The 24814-nt window shown below is 47.3% G+C and overlaps 2 protein-coding genes across 3 annotated transcripts in view; one reads left to right on the forward strand and one right to left on the reverse strand.

The window, feature by feature from the left end:
- The window catches only part of PEBP4 (phosphatidylethanolamine binding protein 4), a 224314-nt gene extending 206157 nt beyond the window's left edge, over window positions 1–18157 (reverse strand). The window contains exon 1 of one of the 2 annotated variants that reach the window (XM_054017319.1): window positions 18072–18157. In XM_054017319.1, coding sequence (XP_053873294.1) covers window positions 18072–18098 — 27 coding nt within the window. In that variant the 5' untranslated portion in view covers window positions 18099–18157. Of the gene's footprint in view, window positions 1–13997; window positions 14540–18071 lie in introns of those variants that run through there. The other variant, XM_054017322.1, reaches the window with a different exon arrangement.
- The window catches only part of RHOBTB2 (Rho related BTB domain containing 2), a 32087-nt gene continuing 23576 nt past the window's right edge, over window positions 16304–24814 (forward strand). Inside the window, exon 1 of the mRNA XM_054017311.1 lies at window positions 16304–16407. The gene's annotated coding sequence lies outside the window, so the exon portion shown is untranslated. The remainder of the gene's footprint in view (window positions 16408–24814) is intronic.

A 24814-nucleotide genomic window follows, 5' to 3' on the forward strand; every position in this document is an offset into this window, starting at 1 on the left:
AAAGTTGAATAGTTCTCATGCTTTCAGTCACCCCCTTCTGAATACTGTCAAATCAATCACCTCCACCTGATAGGATGCATCCATTTACTTCTGAAGAGTATATATTTTGCTTTTTAGATATGCCATGTGTCAGACCTCTTCCATTCCACCTGGTCCTCCACCCACTCACACTGGTATGAGTAAGAAGGAATCATGCCAAGGGAGTTTCCTTGGTGCAACAAGAGGCGAGTTGAAAAATAAGGCTCTCTTCCCCTCCTCCCATCAGATCACAAACAGTTGTCTGATCATGACATTCAGTATGCTTCCCAAGAACAAAAGCAAACATTCCAGCCAGTGGCACTTCCTGGTGGTTTGTTTGCTCAGAAGAAGTGTCAGCACGACTGAGATCTCCAGGCCCCTGCCTCAGGAACCCAGGGCATTGGCTAGTGCTTTTCCTTTTGGTTTTCTTGGTGCTTCAATAAATATGGGAAGATATGCAACTTCTCTTAAGGCTTTAAGGATACAATTAAAGTAGTGTCAGGTCCTATGCCTGCTGCTTCTGACATCCCTCTGCCATTTTTTGTTCTCCAAAAGTCCTTGCACACAAGAGAAGGGTAAATTGACTAATCCTACAGAGTAAACAGTGAAACTAACTAACTACAAAGTACACAGACAAGAAAAATATTTTCTCCTGCTTGGAACCTCTGCCAGGTACAAGTAACCCTCAGGGTGACTAACACATGGTAAGGCATTTTGATACAGAACTACCATTTTTAGTGGATTGTGATCCTTTAATTTGAATTCAAAGAATCCAGAACAGGTGCTGCAGCAGCAAAACATCAGGTCATTGGCCTATCCAGACCAGTAATGGATTTCCAGGGTACCTGATGCTTTAGAAAGCACACCCCCAGAACACACAAGACCAGTTGTGCATTAGAGGGAAAGGAGATTCCATCCATGCCAGCTTGCATCCTGGATGGCACAATGGCTAGGGTGCTAGCTAGGGACTCTGGGAAAATGGGCTCTGTTCCACTGCAGAAAAACACAGTCTTGTGAAATATTTTGATTTTTTTTTGACAGGAACATGTCATTTTTGTTAAGGATCAAAACAAATCACTTTGACTCCTGTTCTGATCCTGTTGAAACATTTGACTTTACTTTGTCTTGAATTCAGTATTACTAATTTTAATATGTCAATATACAAGAGAATGTGTGTTACCATTAAACATTTGTTTCCAAATCAAAACAAATTTCAGAATTTCTATTAATGAAAATTTGACTTTTCATTCCAATTCAGAACAAAAGCAAGATTCAAAATATTGGATCTTCCCAGGGGACAGAGATTCAGTTCTCCAATCAGCTCTAGTTTAAGATTAACCAGCACTATTTAAAATCTAGAAATATTTGCCTCCCTGACTTCCCGAGGCAGTGATTTTCCATGCTGTGTGAAGTTATTTCATGGAGTCTAAATTTACCTGCAGTAAATTTTACGCAGTGACCTCTATTCTCATAAGATGCAAGATGTTAATTGCCTGCAGAGAGAAAGGATGTCAGAGCAACTAAATATCTCTGGCCCCAAGACACAGGAATCCAGAGCACTGGCTGGTGCTTTTCTTTTCAGTTTATTTGGTCATTCAATAAAGAGAAATTATGTATCTCCCCAGAAGACTGGGGGGGGGGGAGGGGGGAAGGGGAGAGAAGATTTATGTTCCTTTACCAGTGCAGAGCAAAGAAAGGTGTACAGTTTCTCATGGCATCATTTAACAACCTCTCCTACTATTTAATGTAACATGGCAAATATTTTAAAAAATGTTGGCAGTAAGACATACAACCACGGATGGATTTAGAGGCAGGCGAACACCCAGGGTGCCAAGCTTGGGGGGTTCTGGGCTCGGGGAGGAGGTGGTGTTTTTGTTGTTAGTGACAAAAGGGAAGATAGAATGTTTGAAGTAACATGTTTCAGGTATTCCGTATGTGGATTCATTTTCCTCAAACCTCCTAGAATGTTGTCAGCCATGCCCTCGCGGGTACAAGGGGTGGGGTGTCACCAGTCAGGCTTATGTGACAGGGATAAATCATGCATGCAAACCTTGCATCCACGTTGTGAAATGGGCTACAAATGCAATCAAAAATAAGGTATTCAAATGTTTAACAAATGGAGGGGGGTGCCAAAGACACTCCTTGCCTGAGGTGCCATTTGGTCTACGGCCGGCTCTGCGTACTGAGATTGCAAAATTGCAACTAAACAGCATGGCTTCTTTTGATACCTTAGTAAGGCTGTTTGGTCCAAACACAGCAGCAGGAGACGGGGGCTCTGTTCCGGGCTCTAACACTAGTTTGCTGTTTGATTTGGGAAACTGCAGTACAGAGCTGACATGCTGATAATTCCCCTTTCCTTCTAGGGTGACCAGATGTCCCGATTTTATAGGGACCGACCCAATTTTGGGGTCTTTTCTTATATAGGCTCCTATTACCCCCAACGCCCTGTCCCAATTTTTCACACTTGCTGTCTGGTCACCCTGTCTCCTTCAGATGACTGACAATCATCTTGATCTTTGCAAGATAGCAGTGCAGGTTCAGTAATAAAACATACGTAGCCCTAGATCAGAAGATCCAGTGAAGAACCTAAAGTTACAGGGAACTTCGCACAGCAATACAGCAATCAATCAATGCTGGTGGTACTGATACGCCTATGTTTGAGCAATGCGGGAAAGCAGCAGTTTCCTGGTCTTCCTGCAATTCTCAGCAGAGCAAGGATTGGATTTAGAGCAACAAAACAAAACCAATACATCACAGTGCATTCATTATCAGCCTCTACTTTGGGCAGCTAGAACTGAACTTGCAAGGGCAGGGGCCTTGGCAAGGGAGTTTTCTATCTGCCCCAATCAGAGCCTAGGTCTTGCCATTTTTTTAGGTCATTCAAGAAGCAGTCCTCTGAGCTGGCTTTTCCGTGGCAGCAGGTAGAGGAGTTGCTTGCCTGTTCACCTTGGAAATTTCTCTCCTGGTTAGCAAAGCCCTGTAGCTGCTGGCTCTTCGCTGTGCAGGGTGTCCACTCCCTATTTGGGATAGCAGGAGTTGATCTCCATGTGGTAGTCAGGTACTAGAGTGTCATCGCCTACAAGTTTGAGCAATGGTGATCTCTGTCCAATAATGTAGACCACTTTGAATGTGTTTGGGGAACATCCAAATATTGTTATCCTCTCCTGTTTCCAGTAGATCACTAGCTGTAGAAGAGGCCATAGTATTTGATCCAACATCTTCTCTACCAGTTTCCTGCCCTACCACATCACACACTTTAAAGCTCTATTCAGAACATAAGCCAAAGAACTATGGCAATGGTTTAAGGTTCTGGACCATCCTGGGCTGGCAGGGTTCAATGGGAAGAATTTGCAGCACATAGGGTATGGACACTGCTCCCATAAATAGAGCAGTTGGGAATTTTCTGACAAGGTTTTTCCCCCCTTGGAAAATCCTTTAAATCAAAACTGCAGGAGAGGGTCGCTTCTGATCTTCAAAGTTTCAAAATTGTTGAAACATCCTATTTTATCATTTTTGAGACAAAGATTTTTTTTGGTTCAAAATGCCTTTCAAATTTTAGTGAATTTATGCTAAAAAGAGGTAAATTTAAAGATTGAACTCAACAGAAAAACGTTTCAGCTGACCTGCTCTGAATTTTTCACAAATTTAGTGAATCAATGTGAGTTTGATTTTTCATGCGGGTTTGGTATGGGGAAAGTTTCAGATGCTCAAAAGATATTGCAGGATGGCAAACAAACAGTTTTCCACCCACTTCTACTTATAATTTAAGTGGACTGGACAAGTATGTAACTAAGGACCCACACGTTGTACAATTTTGAATTATTCTTAAAAAGAACAGGAGTACTTGTGGCACCTTAGAGACTAACAAATTTATTAGAGCATAAGCTTTCGTGGGCTACTGCCCACTTTTTCGGATGCAAACTAGATACAATCAACTCAGGATTGAATAAGGACTGGGAATGGCTGAGCCATTACAAACATTGAATCTATCTCCCCTTGTAAATATTCTCACACTTCTTATCAAACTGTCTGTACTGGGCTAGCTTGATTATCACTTCAAAAAAAATTTTTTCTCTTACTTAATTGGCCTCTCAGAGTTGGTAAGACAACTCCCACCTGTTCATGCTCTCTGTATGTGTGTATATATATCTCCTCAATATATGTTCCACTCTAGATGCATCCGAAGAAGTGGGCAGTAGCCCACGAAAACTTATGCTCTAATACATTTGTTAGTCTCTAAGGTGCCACAAGTACTCTGTTCTTTTTGTGGATACAGACCAACACGGCTGCTACTCTGAAACCTTGAATTATCCTTTTTACTTTTCTTGTTGGTATTGTTTTCATCATAGCAAGTAATTAAGAATGCAGGACTGGATAATTGGACTCTGGAGACATTATTAAGAGTTCTTAGTTCTCTAGCCATCTACCACTCTCTCGTACCTAGAAGTCATAATAGATTTTCATTACAAGATAGAATATTTACTACAAGACACAGCGCCAGACTCATTTGAGATTCATATTTGCTAAATGGATCCCTTGAAGAATGATAGTAAGACCTTGGATTTTTGATAGAGTGTTTTGCCCCACACCCCATTAATTAAGGCTCTTTACTCCTTTAATGGTCCAGGAAAATATGCATTAAAAAGCACTTCTGGTTATTGAATGGAAAAGTTCCTATCTTGATGAAAATCTCGTTCAAGAGATCAGCAACATTATTTTAAAGCAGCATACAGTGGCAGCTTCGAAAACTCAAGGGAACATGAAGTGGGATGAATCTGAACGTGCGCAGAGAGGGAGCAATGGATTGTTCTACTAACCATAATTAGCAGGAGCCTGTATCTGGGTATCTGCAGCATTTATCAGATGGTTAGGAAAGCGACACAGGAGAGGTCTGGCAAACAAGCCATTTCTAGAAGCACTGCTTTGAGCTACAGCCATGATGTTTCAGGCATGGCACAAGATACACCGTCAGCCACTGGGCCAAAGCGCTCTCACATGTAAGAAAAACACAGCATGTTACACAGATGGCAGCAGAGTCACTGTATTAGCAGGCAACCAGTGTTAAGAGATTAACTGAAAGGATCTCTACCTGCCAGAGTTCAGGCTTCTGTCTGCACTGTTTGCCAACAGGTCAGTCACACTGGATTAAGGTCCAGCTATACATCACGGACCGGATCAAAGGTAGAGGCCTGGGCTGTAACGAGACAAGCAACCACTTCCGTGGCCCCACAAAGTCGTGGGACCTCCTTGTCAACCTTCTTCTAGCACAGGCCAAACTGGCCATCTACAAGACCAGGGAGAGGAGGTTGGCCAACAGGGTTTCCTGCAACTGTGGGGCCTATTTCCAATCCTCCGTCCGCTCACACATCCGGGCAGAGTTCCTCTGGGCGGCGCCCGCTGACTCCCATGACACCTTCGAGGAGTAGTGGGCTCTGTCTGCAGTTCTCTGCTCGGTGTCCCCGTCAGGTTCCCGTCGTTTAGCCCTGTGACCTCACTCTTGTCCCTGTTATCTCATTAGTTGTCCCCCGTACTTAATTGAGATACCAGACTTTGTGGATCCTCCCCTGAGGCTGGGGAGGTCCTTTAGCAGTGGGCAGGCTTCCACTCACTCACTTCCCAAATCCCAACAGGACAAGCAACCACTTGAAGTTTGTCTTAAAGCCAATTTTACGTCATTAGCCGCGCTGAGAGAGGCACCAGCCATTTTCACCTCGGGTTCCCAGAGCGAGGTCCTCAGGCCCATTATAACCCAAGAAGCCCGGAAATGCTGCCTGTTGCCACCCTCTCCCTGTAACCGCCAGGGATGGAGCTGATCTCGCAGGGGTTTATTGCTGGTGTACTTTAAAAGGAAGAAGCCGCAGCAATATCTATTTGTAACCCACACACCTTCTGGGGGTGGTGTTCTGTCCCCTCTAGTGGCACCAAGGCCACTTAGAGAGAGTTAAATGAGTCTGTTCTATAGCCTTAGCTAAGAAAAGCTCACTCATGCACTAAGCTTCAAAAGTCCCAGGTTCGATCCTGCTGGCTGATGACTGGGTCTGTTGGTGTTACAAGTGGAGGCTCGTCTGGGATTTCAACTGGGAAGTCTCTGAAGCTCGGGATACACTTCCTCAACTAGGGGAAGTATGTAACCCACCCACCTCCTGCCCCATCTAGTGGCACTGAAACCACTTAGAGAGAGAGATTGAGGAGTCTGCTCCACAGCCTTTGCTAACAGCAAGTTAGCTTTTAGCTCATGCGGTAGCAGCTCACGCTTTAAGCGCCAGAGGCCCCCGGTTCGATCCTGCCTGCCAACAACCGGGGGCTGTCGGCGTTACATATTCACCTAGCAAACAAGGCAGGAATACAAGCAGACATCACGGCTAGTTTATTTTTGCTAATGCTCAGTTAGGTCTAGTGGTCAGTGCAATGGGCAGGGACTGCCTCTTACTATGCATTTCTACCACACCCAGCACAATGGGGTTGAGGTCAGTGTTATGCAGGTCAGACCAGACAATCACAATGGTCCTTTTTTTCCTTAAAAACAAAACAAAAAAACAATACCTCAACCATGAAATCTTTCCTTGAGGCACTATTGAAATGGAGACAGATGGGAAAGCTGTAATCTAGGATTCTGCTTCCTGCTCTGCCACTCCCCGAAGCCATAAATTCAGATTATAAACTCTTCAGGGAAGGGACTAATGTTCTGCACTTGTGCAATCCCTAGCATAAGTGGCACTAGATCTTGGCTGGTCCCTAGACACTACCATAACAAACATGAATAATCTCAATTTTGAGGTACCATGGTTCCCCATCTATAAAATGAAGATTGTGATACTTAACTGCCTTTGTAAGACACCTTGAGATCCTGGGGTGGAAGCAGAGAGCAAAGTAGCAGAACAGATCTGGCGCTACCTACGAGCTTCATGATTGTCCCTCTGCTACACAGAGGGAACAGATCCCCCTGCTCCAAACAGCATGAGCCCCTGTCACTTAAAAGGAGAATCTCCCTCATCTGTTAGCACTGTAGGACCTTTGACAAACAAGCAGTTCTGAGGCCATCCAGTAGGGGCCAGTAATTCATAACGCCAGTCAATTCAATACACAGGCAAGTTAGGGCCTCAGGTTTCTGGCAAGGTGCCATAGAGGACTCCATTGTAGCAGAATCCCTCCACCCATTTGCTAGTCTAGTCCCTTAAAAATGGCCTTGTCTGCACAAGGCCTTTTTGGGATCTCTCCCACTGTGCAGCCTTTCTGCAGGCAGCGCTGGCATTAACAGGGCTCAGGTGGCTTCTGGCATTTTTCACAACAATACAAGAGCAGAAGGATCACTGGTCCTCCACTCTATGGCTCTCACTGTCACAATCTTTCCCCAAGAGAATCTAGCACAGACCCAGCCACAGAGCCAACAATCCATCTAAAGTGACACACTATAAACAATCCAGCTCTTTCACCTGCCCCACGTTTTGCAGCCTATTGCGTGTGCCAAAGTACTGCACGCTCAGCAGCAGGGCTGTCTGCCCTCTCCTCCCTCCACTCACTCCAGCCCGGTAATCATTGCCCCATTCATGAACTCCCCTCCCAGAAGTCACGCCTGGCACTTACATGCCGGATGGCCCATTTTGGGAGGGTCACATGACTGCTCAGGTATGCATGACAAGTTCTCTTCAGAGACAAGATGTGTGAGGTAATATCTTTTATTGGACCAACTTCTGTTCTCTCGAGCTAAGCGAGGAGAGGTGACCTTGGAATCTTGAATCGCCTGGAGTTAATAGCACTGAAACGCAGCGTGTTAGAGCTACTGATTCTGTCACCGGCATTACATAAAGACACCTGACCAAACCCACCCTGCTGCAGCCACATGCACATTGTGACAGCACCTGCCTGGGCTGCGCTTTCCAGCTGCAGCTCTTCCGGGGGCGGGGGGGGAGGGAGGGAGAGAAGGTCTTCTATTCCGGGAATAGTGTTTTCATTTGACCTATATTAAGTACATACATTTTGCAGTCACAAGGTAGATGCAGAGAACACAGGGCTGTATGATAGCCTTGGTTTTCAGTGCCAGGCCGCAACTCTGAAGCCTGACACATTGTGGCATGATCCCAGCAGGGAGAAAAGACACTACTGAGCCCCTTTGACCTACCATGACATCACTCAACACACATTACTCAGGACCATGCCCAGTTACTTACATGTTACTGATACACGTCTCCCTAGCTACCCTTGTCTCATTTGTTCCCCCTTTTAATGTAGAGCTTAAATCCCAAGATGAAAAAGGACCCTTTTGATCACTAGCAGACCGCTCCACCAGCATTGCTCCCGGAGCATTCCTAGGTCCAGAAATCACTTCCCGAGCACAGGAAGCAATTCTCTGAACTCTAATCAAAGGCATTTTGACAGGACAGCAGCGCGTTGGGAGGCAAGGGGGTGGTGTTGAGCTAAGAGCAGCGTCCGGTTGCAGCACCTTGCATCATCTTGATACATGAATCTGCCCCATGGGACCAGTTCAGAAGGAGTGGGGCTTGCTGGGACTCAGGAGATCTGGGTTCTATTCCCAGTTCTGCCACTGGCCTACTGTCACTTCCATCTGTTTCTCCCCCTCCCTGCACTGGCCCGTAAACTCTTCAGGACAGGCTCTCTCTCACTACGGCTGTACAGCCCCTAGCACAATGGAGCCCCTCCATCTGATTGTGGACTCTAGGCACTAGTGTAATGCTTATTAGTAATGAATATTTGTATTTACATCCAGCCTCTCCCCAAGCAAAGCAGGATTCCATCCCCTTGGTGGGAAGGCCCTGGGGCCAGTTCTTCTCAAGCTGTTTCCCTTGCCACACATTGCGTAAGGTAAATGATGGCCACATTCTCAGATCTGACTCAGAGATGTGAAGCTCAGCTTAAGTCACATGCGGGCTGCTACCCAGAGGCACCTGCACCACAGCTTGTGCCCTGGAATGAGAGACGGGGATTCCCGTCTCAGTCTCACCGGTGTGTAACTCATTTACACAAACACAGCCCCAGGGAGCATGAAGCACTTCCACATCACCTCCACATTCAGCCCCAGAGGCTCCAAAGCCAGGCTACCAGCCTGCACACAGATAAGGATGCTCCAAGGCAAGCCACCAAGCATCCTCCCCTTTGGACACTGCTCACAGTCCCAGAAACCAGGCACCCCCTGCTCACAGACAGCTGCATGCACCGTTCTCCATGGACACTTCCCACCCCAAGGAGCACAGATCTGACTCGGTGTTCACTGTTAACCTTTTTGATCCTCAGTGGCTTTGACAGCCATCAACATCCCGCTGGGAACCCAGAGACAGGGGCTGCTCAAGACCAAGCTAAGGGGCTTCCTACCCTCCCTGTGACTAGCTCAGGGCTTGCCTACACTGTGAGTTGTGCTGGTTTAAGTTAAAGATCTCTGGAAAAGAAAAAGCCCGAACTGGTGCCAACCTCTAGTGTATAAGCTTTCGTGGGTAAAAACCTCACTTTTCTGTGAGGTTTTTACCCACGAAAGCTTATGCCCAAATAAATCTGTTAGTCTTTAAGGTGCCACCAGACTCCTTGTTGTTTTTGTAGATACACACTAACACGGCTACCCCCTGATACTTGACCTCTAGTGTAGGCACACTTAATCTAGATTAACCCTTGCCTCAGTAAATTACCAAATTCTGTTAAACCCAAAGGTTAAATCAGTTTAGGTGTGTTTACATTAGGGGCTTGCATAGATATAGATCAGCTTAATTCCACTGGTGCAACTTTTCTAGTTTAGCCCAGACATTAGAACTCTAGTTCTGGACCGGAACTTGGATGCTCTACATAGCTAGAGGTCATGGTGCCTCAGGACTGGTTTCTAGGTTAGAGGCACCATAGTATGCATACTCTCCCTAGCATGTTCTGTTCCTTTATGAACCCACAAGCAGTGCAAGCACTCAGGAGCCAGGAGGATGGGGGAGAAGTGAGAGAGGTTTGTGCAACAGAGCAGGAACAGGAAATGGGGATACACAGAAGACACCACCATGGCAAGCCTGTTTCTCCACAGGATTTGAAACATGGTGTGCACAGACAGGGATGTTCTCTCTGCATCTCGCTTACCAGTTAGACATCCCCCCCACAGTGGCTTTGAATGCCATCAAGAAACAGACATGAACACAGTCCCTGGGGCTCTCAGCATAATGGAACAGGAAGATTCCAGCCTTATTTCTCTTCTGTTTCCAGGTTTAGCACTGAGGAAATGGACATCCCCATAGGCTTGGAGACTGAGGCCTGGTTATCCACAGGTCAGGAACAGCATGTGGAAATTAATCTCCCCCCACATGCTACCTACCCCTCTGCTAGAGAGTAGCAACCCCACCCTAGACAGTTGGAAGTTCAGTCCCCACAGCTGATTGAGCTCCTACCCTCTCTGTAGAGACTGCACACAAGGGGACTACTGAACAGTGGTGATGGACAGCTTTCCTCTAGGGGAGGTCTTGAGAGCTTGTGCCTTTAAGGGCTGAGCTCACCAGACAGAGTCTGGGCAGGACACTCTGAACCTCTTGTTGTGCACAGCCCATTGGAACCAGACACCTGATAAAGTAAACATCCTCGCAAAAAAACTTTAAGCACTGAGTAACACTGAACACCATACTAGGAACTGGGCTGAGAACCACCAACCTGGTTCACAGACAGGCCAAAAAGAGACAGTAAGGCATCAGCTTCTGGTCACTGCTGACCTGGTCGACAGTTAGACCATTTGACACAGAGCATGAGCCCCATGAAGTTTCATTGGGCACCTTCTATCTTGGGGCCAGGCGGGAACTATTTAAAAGGGATAAACCCACCACATGCTTTGCTCTGCATTTGCACCCAGCTCCCCAACACACACATCATTCACCGCAGGAGCTCACACCCAGGCCTGGGAGCAGCCAGCTGATGAGCTACCAGGGTCTCCATAGCAGAATCCTGTAGGGCCTTGCCTCTCATAGGCAGAGCACAGTACTTACCTTCCACAAGCAATTTTTGCAGCTGCAGGAGGGCAAAGGGAGCCTCCCACTCTCATTCCTGGGCCTTTTTATCTTTATGGCAACTCTTGAACCACTGCAGCATCAGCACCTGCGGTGAGAAGAGCTGAGCCTCTCCTACTGGGACCAGGCAATTAGAGGAGAACAGTCCATACAGACAGAACAGCAAGTCCCCTAGAATCCAACAGCCCAGTATCTTTGGGGTCTCATGCACTAAAAAGCCCAGCCCCTATAAACACTGAGGAGCCCTTTAGTCTGGGGAGTTAAGTTAAGAGGCAGAAGGTTCCCCTAAGACAGACACATAACCGTAACTTCTCCCTCTCCCAGAGTGCTAGGATAATTACCCCACTCCCTACACCTGGCTCTGTCCGGCTACCTGCACTTATTGCCTGCAGCTGGGGGCTTCCCCATTCTCAGGGAGGCATTGTTAACCCTCTCCCTGCTGGCCCCTGGAAGCATCTTTAACCCTCTCCCTGCTGGCCTACTGTTGCGCCTTGTCAGAGCTGTAAAGGAGCCTGTGTATTAGGGCTAGTGAACCCCTTCCTTCTCTGCATAAGGGAGAAGGATGGGACGGTGAGGCCTTGCATGCTCATAGACTAGTGTCATATGATATAATTAATCAGTGTTCTGCCCCTACCTAGGAACTTGTTTTATGGCCTTTGTCTTTATTTGTGTCATAAGAATACAGCAATGGACAGAAATGTCACCCAGCACTGCAAAGCACTTCGCAAATATTAATAAATTAAGACTCAACCTTCTCCTGCTCTCCCAACTACTTGGAGGTAGGTAAGTATCCTTATCCCACCCCGACAACCCAATAATCCTCAGAAATTGTGGTGATGGGGGTGCTAGAAATACACAGATTGATATTTACAAGTAGGGATGCTGAAGCAAAGAGACGCTATTTGGCTTACTCCAAGTCACAAAGCAAATCAGTGGCCAAGCAAGGAACAGAACCCAGAGACCTGACTCCTACCCTAACCACTGACTCCCAGTTCCTCCTACTCTAGTCATGAGACCGCACTCCCCAGCTCAACCAGGAGACTATTCCCTAAGCTGTGAATGGAACCCAGAAGTCCTCACTAGCAGTCCTGCCTGCTCTACCCACTAGCTCACTCTCCTGTCCCCAACATGGGAAGTCCTGATTCCTGCTCTCCCCTGGTTCTAATCCACTGGACCCCACCCTTCTCTGAGAGCTGGGAAAGGAATTCAGGAGGCTGACTCCCAATTCCCTGCTCTAGCCATTCGATCTCTGGTGCACTTGGAAGGGGAGAAAATGGGAATTTAAGCACAAATCCCCTGGATGAAAATCAATAATCACGATCTGTCCAAAAACGCAACACTAGGAGGGATGGAACGTGTCACACTGCAAGAGAGAGCCCAGTCACACAGCCATGTTTGCTTCAGTTCTGCACGCTTGCTGTTAGCTCCAGGAGGGAGCCCCCCTCTGAGCACCCTGCGAATTGTCCGACTCTCAGCCTCTGCAAACTGCTTGGCATGAGCCCTGCCCCCAATTCCAGCCACTGTGCTGGAGTCAAGTCTCTGTTACTCCAAATGCACTTGTCCACAGGCCTCTTCCCTGTGTGTTTAGTTTCAGCCTATAGAGCTCTTGGTCTGAAGGGGATTTCAAGGTGACTCTGGTTTTTACAGGGAGTCTGCTACCACTTCCTGCTCTTCCTTAAAAAGGCTGCTGCCTCACCGGAACCACTAGCCCTGCAACTGAACATGGGGTCACAACGGGTAAACCACAAGGGTGGAAAATCAAAGGGAAAACAAAGAAAACCCCCAAATGCTATTCTCTTGGCAGGAAGCCAGGATCCCAAGGCCCTGCGTCAGAACCAGTGACTGAATAAGATTTCCAATCAGTCTGAGTCACCGGAGAATTCAAACTGCCGGAGATTGCTCCGGAATACAGCACAACTGTTGGCCTTCTTATCTTCACCAGAGTAGGTCCATGGGTGATGGGTGGCCGTGGTCCTGCTCCCATGCCCAAGCACTGAAAATCAGAGACCAAGGAGTAATAACACAGCACCTCGATGCAGTATTGCCAACTCCAAATGTTCAAAAATCACGAGTCAGGTTCGCCAAAAATCATGGGATTGGCTTTAAAATCATGAGATGATGTAAAAATACTAGATTTGGTGTTCTTTTTATTTGCCTTCTGCTTTTGGGGCCTTTAGGGTGCACTGGGGGTCACATTTTGAAACTTTCTCCACAGCCACAAGGGCTAGAAACTTACTTTTTCTTTAAGGATGAAGACTGACATCATCACATCGCCGCTTGACTCCAGGAGCTGGAGCTTTAAAGAAAACAATCATTATCATGAGACTCATGACAGAGTCATGAGAATTGGGAGAGAAACCCTGGAGTTCACCAGACTGAAGAGATTTGGGATGGGGATTGACAGAAGGCCAGATGCCATAGCTCGTAGTCAGGCAGAGCACCCCGGGCTTCAGTGGATTAAGAATCGGAGCCCTTAGGCTGCTTGCAGGAACTGGACCTGAGGGTGAGGCAGGGCTTGTTTCTGAGGCTGGCTAGTTTGCAGCGGGTAGAGCTGGCCCACAGGCCGAGATTGGGCTGTTTGCAGGGGCTGCAGTGGGCACAGGGGCTGAGGACAGGCAGGCTGTAGTGACTGCAGCTGGGGCACTGGGCTGAGGCTAGGTAGTTTGAATGGGCAGGAATCAGCACAGGGGCTGTAGCTGGGGCCCCAGGGCTGATGCCAAGCAGTTTGCAGAGGCCGAGGTTAGACGATCTGCAGGTTGCTCAGAGGAGAACTCCCTTCTGGAGCTAGCAGCAAGTGTGCAGACAGTGCCGGACTGAAGCAAACATGGCTGTGTGCCTGGGCTCTCTCTTGCAGTACAACACTTCCCACCCCTCTGATGGCTGCAGTTTTGGGCAGATCATGATCATGGAGTTTCATGGTTAAATTCCCATCTTCTCGCCCTCAAGTACGTTGCCACTTGGACGTGAAAACGGCGTGTTGCCTCCTGTGAGAACATACTGTACCTGTGACTAAGCACCAGGTGATTGCCCAGCACACCGGGCCAGCGAGGCCCCAGGGCACGGCAGCATCTCAATTAGAAGGTGAGGTAATAGTTGCACCAGCAGAAAACAACCTGCATTTGTCCAGTGGCGGCGCATTTCTGCCTGCTGTCCATTGAATCAGTGGCAACCTATGTCCTCATTTGACACCGATAATTTATGGAGCTGTCCCCGTTGTTCTGGTGTGATGGTCACAGACAGACCCAGGCATTGGCAAGTATACCTCTGTGTCCGACCGGCTTCTCAACATCATGTGCAGTCTCTGCCGGAAGCTACACTCTAGCTGACTGTCATGGTTACTGCGAAAAAATTAAATATTAGAAGTGAAACCTGCCACCTAAGGGAAGGAGGGTCTCACAGTCACGACTAACTCAGTGAACACCTGAAAGCAATGGACATCCATGGAGCCAGCATCATATACTGTCAGGACCAGGTGCCAGCTTGAGGATTTGCAAAGACAATAAAACCCCAAGAAAAGTCTCTGAATAGGGGACACCCTGGGGTAAGAAACCATAGTCTGTAACTGTATAAATGAAGAGGTGAGGACCCAAGATTTTATCCATTAGAGAGGAGAGACTGCCAGCCGAGGCATCTCATGAAAGGTAAATCCCTGCTCTCTGGACTGGACAAGCTCTGTAAGGACTGACCATTGGGTGAGAAATGCCTTATTAGACAGGAAAGTAACTTGTTAATAAGGATAGGTTATAGATTACCTTTGTTTCTTTGACCTGTAACCTTATGTTTCCAAATCCTTACACTTGCTTTTATTCTGTATCTTAAGTGCTATTAAATAAACTTCAGTGCCTTGAACTAAGATGTGCGTTGAACTGAAGCGAAACTAGTAAACTGGGGTGCACTGCTCCCACAGAGGCAGCGGATCCGTGTGTCTTACAGGTGACCAGAAGGTGAGGCTCTCGAGAATAGCAAAGTGGGGTGTGCTAATTGCTAGTTTGCAGAAGAATAGAGTGGGGCTTGCAGAGCCTGTGTTGCCAGTTGCCGGTGGCTGGGGAGAGTTTCCCTGGGGAGGGCACAGACAGGGTTCCTTCCTGCTGTGAATGAGTGGTGGTGATTCACCCCAGACATTTCGGTTAACACAAAGTGTCACAATTGGTTCTTAGAAATTTCCCATCACATTCCTGTCTTGCACTGATCTGATAACTACCCATTCCCCATTATCTTATTATCACCTCCTGGTTCCCATTGACTCATCAGCATCTCTCTGTTCCCACTGACTCACCTTCCCCTTTCCATTACCTGGCCAACGGTCACCTCTCCATGCCCCTGGACTTGGATGCATTAGCCTCAGCACCTAGAGCATGCGAGGTGAGAACAGAACCAGAACAAGGTAGAATGTGCCTTTGGGGGGCGAGGGCTTTGGGGATAGCGGGCACTGAGTGCAGGGAGTGCACTCTTCACCTAAGGTCTTGAGAGCATGTGTCCATTAAAGTTCCCATGGTGTTAGAATATGAGTGTCAGCAAGGGCTGATTCCATACATTTCCCCTGTTGGATACTGTGTTCCTTTTCATTTCATGTCCTGAAAGGGATGCTTTTGAACAACTGCCGTGTTCTGTTCCAGAGGTGGTGATCTTTCAGTTGTAGGTGAAATGATGTACTTTGTAGGATCAGTCAGTACAGTTTGTAAAGCACTGTGGGATCCTATTGGATCTAATCTGTTCATCTATCCTGCCTTCCGTACTATCCATCCATCCAGATTATATCTACCTATCCATCCCTCTTGCCTTCCCCTCTCTTTCTATCTAGAAGCAGTTGTGCCTAATGGATAGACCACTGGACTGGGATTCAGGAGACCTGGGTTCTATTCCTTGGTCTGATTGGTGACCTTGGGCAAGTCACTTTGCCTCTCTGTGCCTCACTTTCCCCCTCTGTAAAATGGGTATAATGATACTGACCACCTTTGTAAAAGGCTTTAAGAACTACTGATAAGCATTATGTAAGAGCTATCATCTATCTCTAGCCCTATATAAGCATAATATCAGTTTCTTTCTCCCTTTCTTTGTCCCATCCCGTCCCCCTAGATGTGATCTTCAATGCAGGAAAAGAGCAGGCTGTAAACCTCTGAGCTGGATTGAATGCCTATAAGTGGAAAATTCCTTTCTGTTGAGCGTAGATTCCGGCTCAACAGGTTTGGTTCCCAGCACTATTTTTTTTGTTTGATTCAAAAACTCATCCCTAGGGCATTTGTTCAGATCACATGGGCAGATGTATAAGAATGGAACTTACCTGCTCAGGCTAGTTAGTACTTCAAGGACCTGGGAGATCCTACCAACTGTTCCTTGGACACAGGAAGACGGAGTGGAAGAGCGGAGAGAACGTACAGCCTCGTGTGTTAAGGCAACAAGAATCAGCACACAGGTAGGAGTGCCGGTGCATTGCTTGGCTCTGAACCTTGGTCGCTGCTTTTAATGATTCTGCCTTCCTTTTTGCTGATGGTTCACCTGTATTTAAGGGGCCGATCCTGCTCCATACTTAAATAAATGGGAGTTCTGAGATGGAATTCAGCAGGAGTTAGGTCTTTCACTTGACTGGGGTGGGGTGCGGTGGAGGGGCCTATAGTGCAACCTCCAACCACAAACTGATTCTTAGAGGGCATGTGGAAGGGAGGTGTTTCTTTCTGGTAAAGCTACGTTCCGCATGGATAGAAGTGCCTCTTTAAAAGTGCTGGTGTGCATGGGGTGAAGGGACATCTAGTAGTTCATATGCCTGTGATGCGGTTTCTGATGTACTGACCCGATCCTTCGCTCCCATTGACTTCTGTGAGGGCTCAGCACCTTGCAAGATAGGCCTCTTGATGAGATTTGACCTGTTTGTGTATTCAGGGCCCGTATGCTCCATGTGCAGGTTAATATGTGTGGAATACTGGCAATACTTTTGATTCAGGGAGTTCCCTCATTTTTATCAGGATGCTAAGGGCGCTGCATAGAGAACAGGCATCAGATACAATCACCCCGAACAATGCAAAGGGAGCAGATATGGACTGGGACACTGGGTCCAAACACCCCAGATGCTGAGGAAATTCTAACCTCTCTGGAATGGGATGAACCTGACAACTGATTCTGAGAAATTCAGAGTCCATTGCCAGGTTCTGTGGCTTGGTCCTAGCTCCCTATCTGATAATAATACTCATCTCTTAGAGTCAGTAGATCTCAAATTGCTTTAGAAAAGTGGCTATCATTATCCCAGTGTTATAGATGGGGAAACTGAGGCACAGACTGGGGCTGTGACTTGCTCAAAGCCACTCAGTGAGACAGGAATAGAAACCAAGCATCCCAACCCCTCATCCAGTGTCTTACCCACTGGCTACATTTCACCCAGCAGTTAAATCAGTTAAAAAAACTGTTAGAAGTATCAGGGCTGTCTTAGCTCTGAGACTCCAGGAAAGATGATCTAGTGAGTAGGGCACTGGATGGGGGCTCAAGACCTGGGTTTGATTCTGGTTCAGCCACAGACTTTCTGTGTGACCCTGAGTAAGTCACTTAATCTCCCCTGTGCCTCAATTTGCCAGCTGTAAAAGGGGGTGACACTTCCCTATCTCCCAGGGATGTTGAGAGGATGAAATCCATTGATCATTGCAAGGTGCTCAGATACTATGGTGATAAGAGCCATATAAGACAGGCAGCTAATGATGTCATCCCTTGAATTTGGAGATGATAAGTTCTGGTCCTGCTCACCCTACCCTGGGGAGCAGGAGAAAATCTCCAGCACTATCCGGAAGGGGAGGGAGTGGGTATGTTACAAAACTGAAGCCAGTGAGTCCAGGGAAAGGTTTAGTAGCAAATGCTAAGAGGGCTCCCAGGCTTGTAGTCCAACAGGGAATTTTAAAAGATAATTTGAAAAGAAATATTTGAAATGCTTCAGGAGCCCTCAAATTGTGCAGATTATTCACTAAAAGGTGTAGTCAATTGTTTGACTGCACTCGCGGTTCGTTCTTAAAAATGCTCAAGAGATCAAATAACCTCACTTAGACAAATGTATTGTCTAAAGAAAAACAGTACACTATGAAAAGAAGACATACATACCTCCTCTGGGAAGCAAATTCTCATCATGTGTTCTCCTTCCACAGGAGGTGTGCTTCCAAGATAGGCATTTCAGCTAGTCGTATTTATAGGATGGCTTCACAAATTACAAAACTTTTTAACGTCGCTAAAATCCAACCCACCAGTTCGGAAGAGTTGCTTAGCTTCTGGTCTTGCTGTGTACTTTTCTTATCTCTGATTTGGACACTGCATTCCAAACCATTTGTGCGTGGAGGTACATCCCAACCTGTGCTCGGACACACCATTCATGCATCTTGGCTTTCACAGGCTTCCTGTTTTCTAACGCCAAAGCTTGACTTCAGCTTTGCAAAGTGTTGTGGGATACTTGACATGGGTGAGCAGAACAGTGGAGAGAGCATAATGCATTCAGTTAACATCACATCCCAACACTTAGATATTTATATTAATACTGTGCACATAAATACCTATTAATATGGCGTATACTATGCCTAACCTGTATGTATTGGCTAACAATATTGGACCTGATCCTTATCCTATGGGAGTCTTTCCATGGATTTTCAATGGCAGCAGAAGCAGGCCAGTTTGTAGCCTATCTAACTACAAGATATTACCGTTACCCTCATCCTCCATTGCCTCCTATTGTTTGTTACACTCACTTGTTGCCCCTTGTCTTGGTTTATATTGTAAGCTCTTTGGGGCAGAACCATGCCTCCCTATGTGTCTCTAGTCTAGGGGGGTATGGCCCTGATTTGGAATAGGCCTTATAGAACTAAAGTGGTTAATTGATGATTATTATACCTACAAAGTGCCGCCATTTTGTGTGTGTTTGTTTTTACAAATAATAAGGCATTCAACTTAACAAATGCAGGACATGTCTTAAAACCATTCATTCCCTTTTCCCTCCAAAATCCTGCCAACAGCCCTGATGCGCTTTGGCTTTTGAGGCAGAGGAGATGGTTTAACGTCCCCTTCAGCTTTTCCCACCACCAGCTCTGTCACGGGATCATAGCCGTTAGAGCCAGAGAGCTTTCTGGGTAGGTCTACACTGCAATTAAACACCCATGGCTGGCCCGTGTCAGCAGGACTGGGTCCCAGAGCTCAGGCTCCAGCCCAAGCCTGAATGTCTGCACTGCCATTTTACAGCCCGAGTCAGGGACACTGGCCAGCCATGGGTGTTTAATTGTAGTGTGAACATGTCTTCTGAATCTGTGCCTGCCTTCGATGGGAACTGCAGGTGCTCAGCACCCCTCAGGCGATGGCAGGGGGGAGAAGGAAAGTAAGGGACGTTATCTGGAACATTCAGAAGCAAACTGGAAGAAGGATTCTCTTCAGAGGCAGCTCTTCTTACCCTGCTTTCATTTCCTCTGCACATCTCTCCCCACACCCCTCTCGGCTTTTATTGCTATTGGAGACAGTTGCTTGGAAACAGAAGCTTCATTTTTCTTCTTCTTTATGTGTGAATTTAACGCTGGGGACACGTGCCCCAACGAGAGCCCTAGAGAACGAAGTCCTCGATGTGTCCACAGAGCAGGAGCGGGGTAAGGAGCCTCACATGCCCACCCTGGGAATTCAGTATCCATTCAAGTCTTGGCCTCAAGAAGGGGGCCAGCTAAGGTGGTCTTGACTGGGATTTAAAAGGGGCAGCCCCCCATCAGCCAGGACAAGTCACAGTAAGGGAAACCCTGCTAAGTCCCTGCTGGAGGTAAGGGAAACTGGAGCTGGCGTTGGAACAAGCAGAGGTTTCGCAGAGGCAGCCACTCCGTTGTCTGTCAAGCCTGTAAATGAAAAAAAAGAGTTAAGAGTTTCAGGCCTCAGCTAGACAGAGCCCAGGTTACAGAGTATGAGGCAGTGCTGAGTTCTCACCCCAGGAAGAAACTGACTCCCTCTGAGGCCTTATGTTATTATTACTGAAGCGCCTGGAGGCTCCCACTGGGATCAGAGCCTTGTACATACACACGCTAAGAGACAGCCCCTTCCCTGAAGAGCTTGCAGTCTAAATAGACAAAGTGTGGGAGGAAAGCAATGGTATTATTTTTTCCTTTAACCAATGGGATTTGGCCAAGGTCACACAGTGAGTCCAGAGAGTGGCAGTACCAGGAATAGAACCCAGATCCCCAACCCTGTACCTTTCCTTTCCCCTCTCTGGGCCTCAGTTTTCCCCAGCTGTAAAAAGCAAGGAGGAGGATAATCATATTTAGCTGCCTCACAGATGCGTTGTGTGAATTAATTCATTGCCAAGCATTTTGCAGATGAAAAGTGTGAGGTACCACTGGCAATATTATCCTCCTATTTTTGTGCCGCTCTCCCCAGCAATAAAAAGCCCAGGGAGAGAGAAAAGCAGAGACCACGGGACATGCTATTATAAGCAGAACGGTCTCCAAATAGAAAGCTTTTCACAGTTTTTTTATAAGACGTCAGCAGCTCTTAATACTGCATGAAGCTATGAATACTGTATGAAGCGGCAGTTCAGTGGGGAGTCAGGCCTGTAAATGTTTCATACCGGCAGCTGCAGCTCTCCCTGCAGGCTCCAAGTTTGTCGTGCATGCTCAGAACCAGGCCAGGGCTGGTGGCAGAACACAGCCATACAGCCGCGATTTGCATGATGCTGTATAAAGAACCACTTCTTAATTGGTCATTTCAGACTCAAGCCTGCTCCCACATTGGCCTAGGATTTGGCCAATCCACTTCCCCAGGGCCACGGGTTTTTGGTCTCAATACTGGAGTAACTAGGTGGAATTCTCTGACCTGTGTTATGTAGAAGGTCAGATGGTCTGTTGGTCCCTTCTGGCCTTAAACCCTAAGAATCTGTCAATGGACCTATGAAATTCCACCCCAGTATGAATGAAAGTATGAGCTACACACTGGGGCAAAGTCATGAAACCTGCACTGACATAGGACCATATTCAGTCCTTGACCTGAGTAGGTGCAAATCCTGCTGAATCAGGGTTAAAGTAATGACTGGATTTGACCCTGGGCTTGCTGGGCAAGGTGTAGGGTACGTTAAAAAGGGGCCGGCTGCTTTATCTTACATCCTTCCATTAGGTGCTTTTCCGGCTACACCCATTTTGCACACCCATTAAATGATAAACTGGTGCAAATCACCCAATTTTGCCACTGACACCCATGTCCTGATCAGCTCATGCTCTGTGCGTCTTTAATACTATGGACGAGGCCCCAACCAAAGTCAGAGCCCCATTGTGCTAGGCACTGTGCATATCCATAGTGAGCATATGGAGAAGGTGGAAACTTCTGGATCATTTTTATGAAAAATATCCCCACTCACTTTTGTATTGTTGCCTCCGGGGATAGAAGGGGTTACTGTCTTTCCTCAGACAGGGAAATCAGAGATGGGTGTTGGGCACTTAGGTATGTCTGGGTTGGTCGGAATGTGCTATCAAGAACTAGAGGCAATGTGGGTGAGGTAATATCTTTTATTGAACCAATTTCTGTTGGTGAGAGACAAGCTTTCGAGCTGATACAGAGCTCGTCTTCTGACCTGAAAGCTTTGTCTCTCTCAGACTCTCACCAACAGAAATTGGTCCAATAAAAGATATTCCCTCCCCCACCTTGTCTCTTGAATATCTGGGGACGGACACGGCTACAACTACACTGCATGCCATAAAGAACTGGCACCGTATGAATGATGTCACCTTGGAGACACAATGGAAGACAGGGCATTAGCTTTTGATGACTGCCTGGTCGAGGGGACTTTCCACCATCCTACAAAGATGAATGCAAAGTGCTCCACTTAGGAACGAAAAATCAGTTTCACTCATACAGAATGGGAAGAGACTGTCTAGGAAGGAGTATGGCAGAAACGGAGCTAGGGGTTATAGTGGACCACAAGCTAAATATGAGTCAACAGTGTGATGCTGTTGCAAAAAAAGCAAACATGATTCTGGGATGTATTAACAGGTGTGTTGTGAGCAAGACATGAGAAGTCATTCTTCCGCTCTACTCTGCGCTGGTTAGGCCTCAACTGGAGTATTGTGTCCAGTTCTGGGCTCCGCAAAAGATGTGGAGAAATTGGAGAGGGTCCAGAGAAGAGCAACAAGAATGATTGAAGGTCTTGAGAACATGACCTATGAAGGAAGGCTGAAAGAATTGGGTTTGTTTAGTTTGGAAAAGAGAAGACTGAGAGGGGACATGATAGCAGTTTTCAGGTATCTAAAAGGGTGTCATAAGGAGGAAGGAGAAAACTTGTTCACCTTAGCCTCTAAGGATAGAACAAGAAGCAATGGGCTTAAACTGCAGCAAGGGAGGTTTAGGTTGGACATTAGGAAAAAGTTCCTAACTGTCAGGGTGGTTAAACACTGGAATAAATTGCCTAGGGAGGTTGTGGAATCTCCATCTCTGGAGATATTTAAGAGTAGGTTAGATAAATGTCTATCAGGGATGGTCTAGACAGTATTTGGTCCTGCCATGAGGGCAGGGGACTGGACTCGATGACCTCTCGAGGTCCCTTCCAGTCCTAGAATCTATGAATCCTCCTCCCACGTCTGAGCCCAGGAAAGGGTGGGGACCCTGGTGCAGCTCACCAGACTGCAACAAGAACTGAAGTGGAGTGTGAACAGATTGGAAGGACAATGCTGCTGCCTACCTACTGCAAGGGAGATTGAATCCTGGATGCTAAGGCAAGAGAGGCAGGTTGTGCTGCCAGGGTGGACTGGCATGTGAGCTTTGCTTTTCCATTCTAACCTAAGGATCATAAGAACGGTCATGCTGGATCAGACCAATGATCCATCTAGCCCAGTACCCAGTCTCCCGACAGTGGCTGGTGCCAGAGGCAATAACCAGAACAGTGCAATTATCAAGTGATCCATCCTCTATTGTCCAGTCCCAGGTTCTGGCAGTCCTTTTTCCTGTATTCCAGCCAACCATCTCGTTTTGAAAAGGTTCCTTTGCCTTGCTGCAAACATCTGCTGCGTGTCTAGCTCCCATGAGGGTTAAGTCTCCAAGCAGGGATTCTAGGTCTGGAGGAGCCAAAGTGAGACTCGGAGGAGCTGAAGCTGGGGACCCAGTGTCTTGGTAACAGGGCCATGGGGCTCACCCCTATGAAAAGCAGAGGCCCAGGGCCTAGCGCTAAGAAGGGGATGCTGCCAGAGAGACTGTGTGAAGCAGAGCATGTCCTGTGAAAGTGTGACAAAGAGCTTACAACTAAACAGAGAAGTCAGATCCCAGGTAGGAGAGAGGAAGGATTATTACACTTCCAAGCCACTGCTGCATCTGGCCCAGATATTTCCATGGGAGAAGCACCCGCTTACTGCAGGCTGTGTATTTTCGAGTCATGTTTTCATTCCCATGAGCCCCGTGGAGTCAAGGAAGGTTCAGGAGAGGCAGCCAGTGCCTGTTCAGAGCTGCGCATCATCAGCATAATTGCCCATTTCCTTCCCATTGCAAAGAGTTCATCACCCAGAACCCAGCTGGATTTGCAGCTCTCAGGCGGAGATTGTGGGACTAGTAGTTAGAGTATCATCCTTCCATTTGTAACCTGAGTCAATGAGATCTGGAACCAGTGAGTGGGAATTGATGTTGGCAGTCACTCCTCTGATGGAGTCTGATTGGCCTTTTCATGAGGATCCTTGTTTTAGGAATGTTTATAGCTTGGAGGTACTTCTGCTCTTCCAAGAGAAATGATCTTGTGCTCAGAATCCATAGTGACTCCAACACCCATTCTAGGTTTCATCATCTGCCTTACCCCTGCCCCACCTGCAGCTGCGATCCATCTAAGAAGAGCGCAGGTTGTGTTAATACTTGTGTGGGAGACCTCCAAGGGAAATCTATGTGACATAGGAAGTGATGCTGGTGATTCAATAGGAGGTTCTTTGCTTCAGTACCTCAGTAGTAACTGAATGTTCCAGCTGGATGTTAGCAGGTGCTGCATTTTGGATGGGACATGAAACCAAGCTTGATCACTCACGTTTATTCAATAGCCCATAGCACGCTGTGAAAGAGTTGGGGTGTTAACCCAGGCGTCCTGGCCAAATTCCAACGCAGATGATTGCATTCCACCTACTTACCATGTCTCCCCCTGCAGTTCCAATTTGCTGCAAGATTCTTCTTTGCTGTCCATCCCAAACTGTTAAACAGCATCGCCGTATACAGTGAAACAGCAGCTGCACTTCACCGCTGAGGTGGCTGTATGTCAGTGACAGGTAAACTGATCATGGTGTGCAGTTTGGCATGAAATCTTTGTAAGACTAATATGCATTCACCCGGGAAGCCAGGAACGGCCAGACTAGCGCAGCCCAATGGTGTGTCTAATCCAGTGTGCTGTCTCTGGGATGGAGCTTGGCGTGTTGGTGGGATACCGTCTTGGAGAGAGGCTCTTTTACCTACTTCTGGCGAGGGGTGTGGCCTGGTGTTGCTGCTGCAGCTGTCCCTGGGGCTCCAGACTGGGAATATCTGAGAGAGGCTGAACTGCTAATTGTTAGTAGGATCAGAACTGGCCCAAAGGCCCCGGGCACCTTATTGTATGAATGGCTCTATATGTGCGGGGCGTGGCTGGGGCTATTTTCCCTGCTCATTGTCCCAGCTGTAGTTGCTAAGGGGGGTTCTGGCACAGCATGGCTCTTGCACCCAGCTGACCTCATGCCCCTCTACCCACCCTGTTGTGGCACCGTTTGATCTGTGACATTAGCTCAGCCGTCCTGGTGCTCTGCAGCGCTGGCTCAGCTTTCCTTTCTGTGGCACCGGTTCCATCTCCCTGGTGCCATGCCTGGCAGCACAGCATCCCTTTCCCGCTCTCCTCATTCCACCTACAG

Source organism: Malaclemys terrapin, chromosome 2 (assembly GCF_027887155.1).
Source record: "Malaclemys terrapin pileata isolate rMalTer1 chromosome 2, rMalTer1.hap1, whole genome shotgun sequence".
Lineage (NCBI taxonomy): Eukaryota > Metazoa > Chordata > Testudines > Emydidae > Malaclemys > Malaclemys terrapin.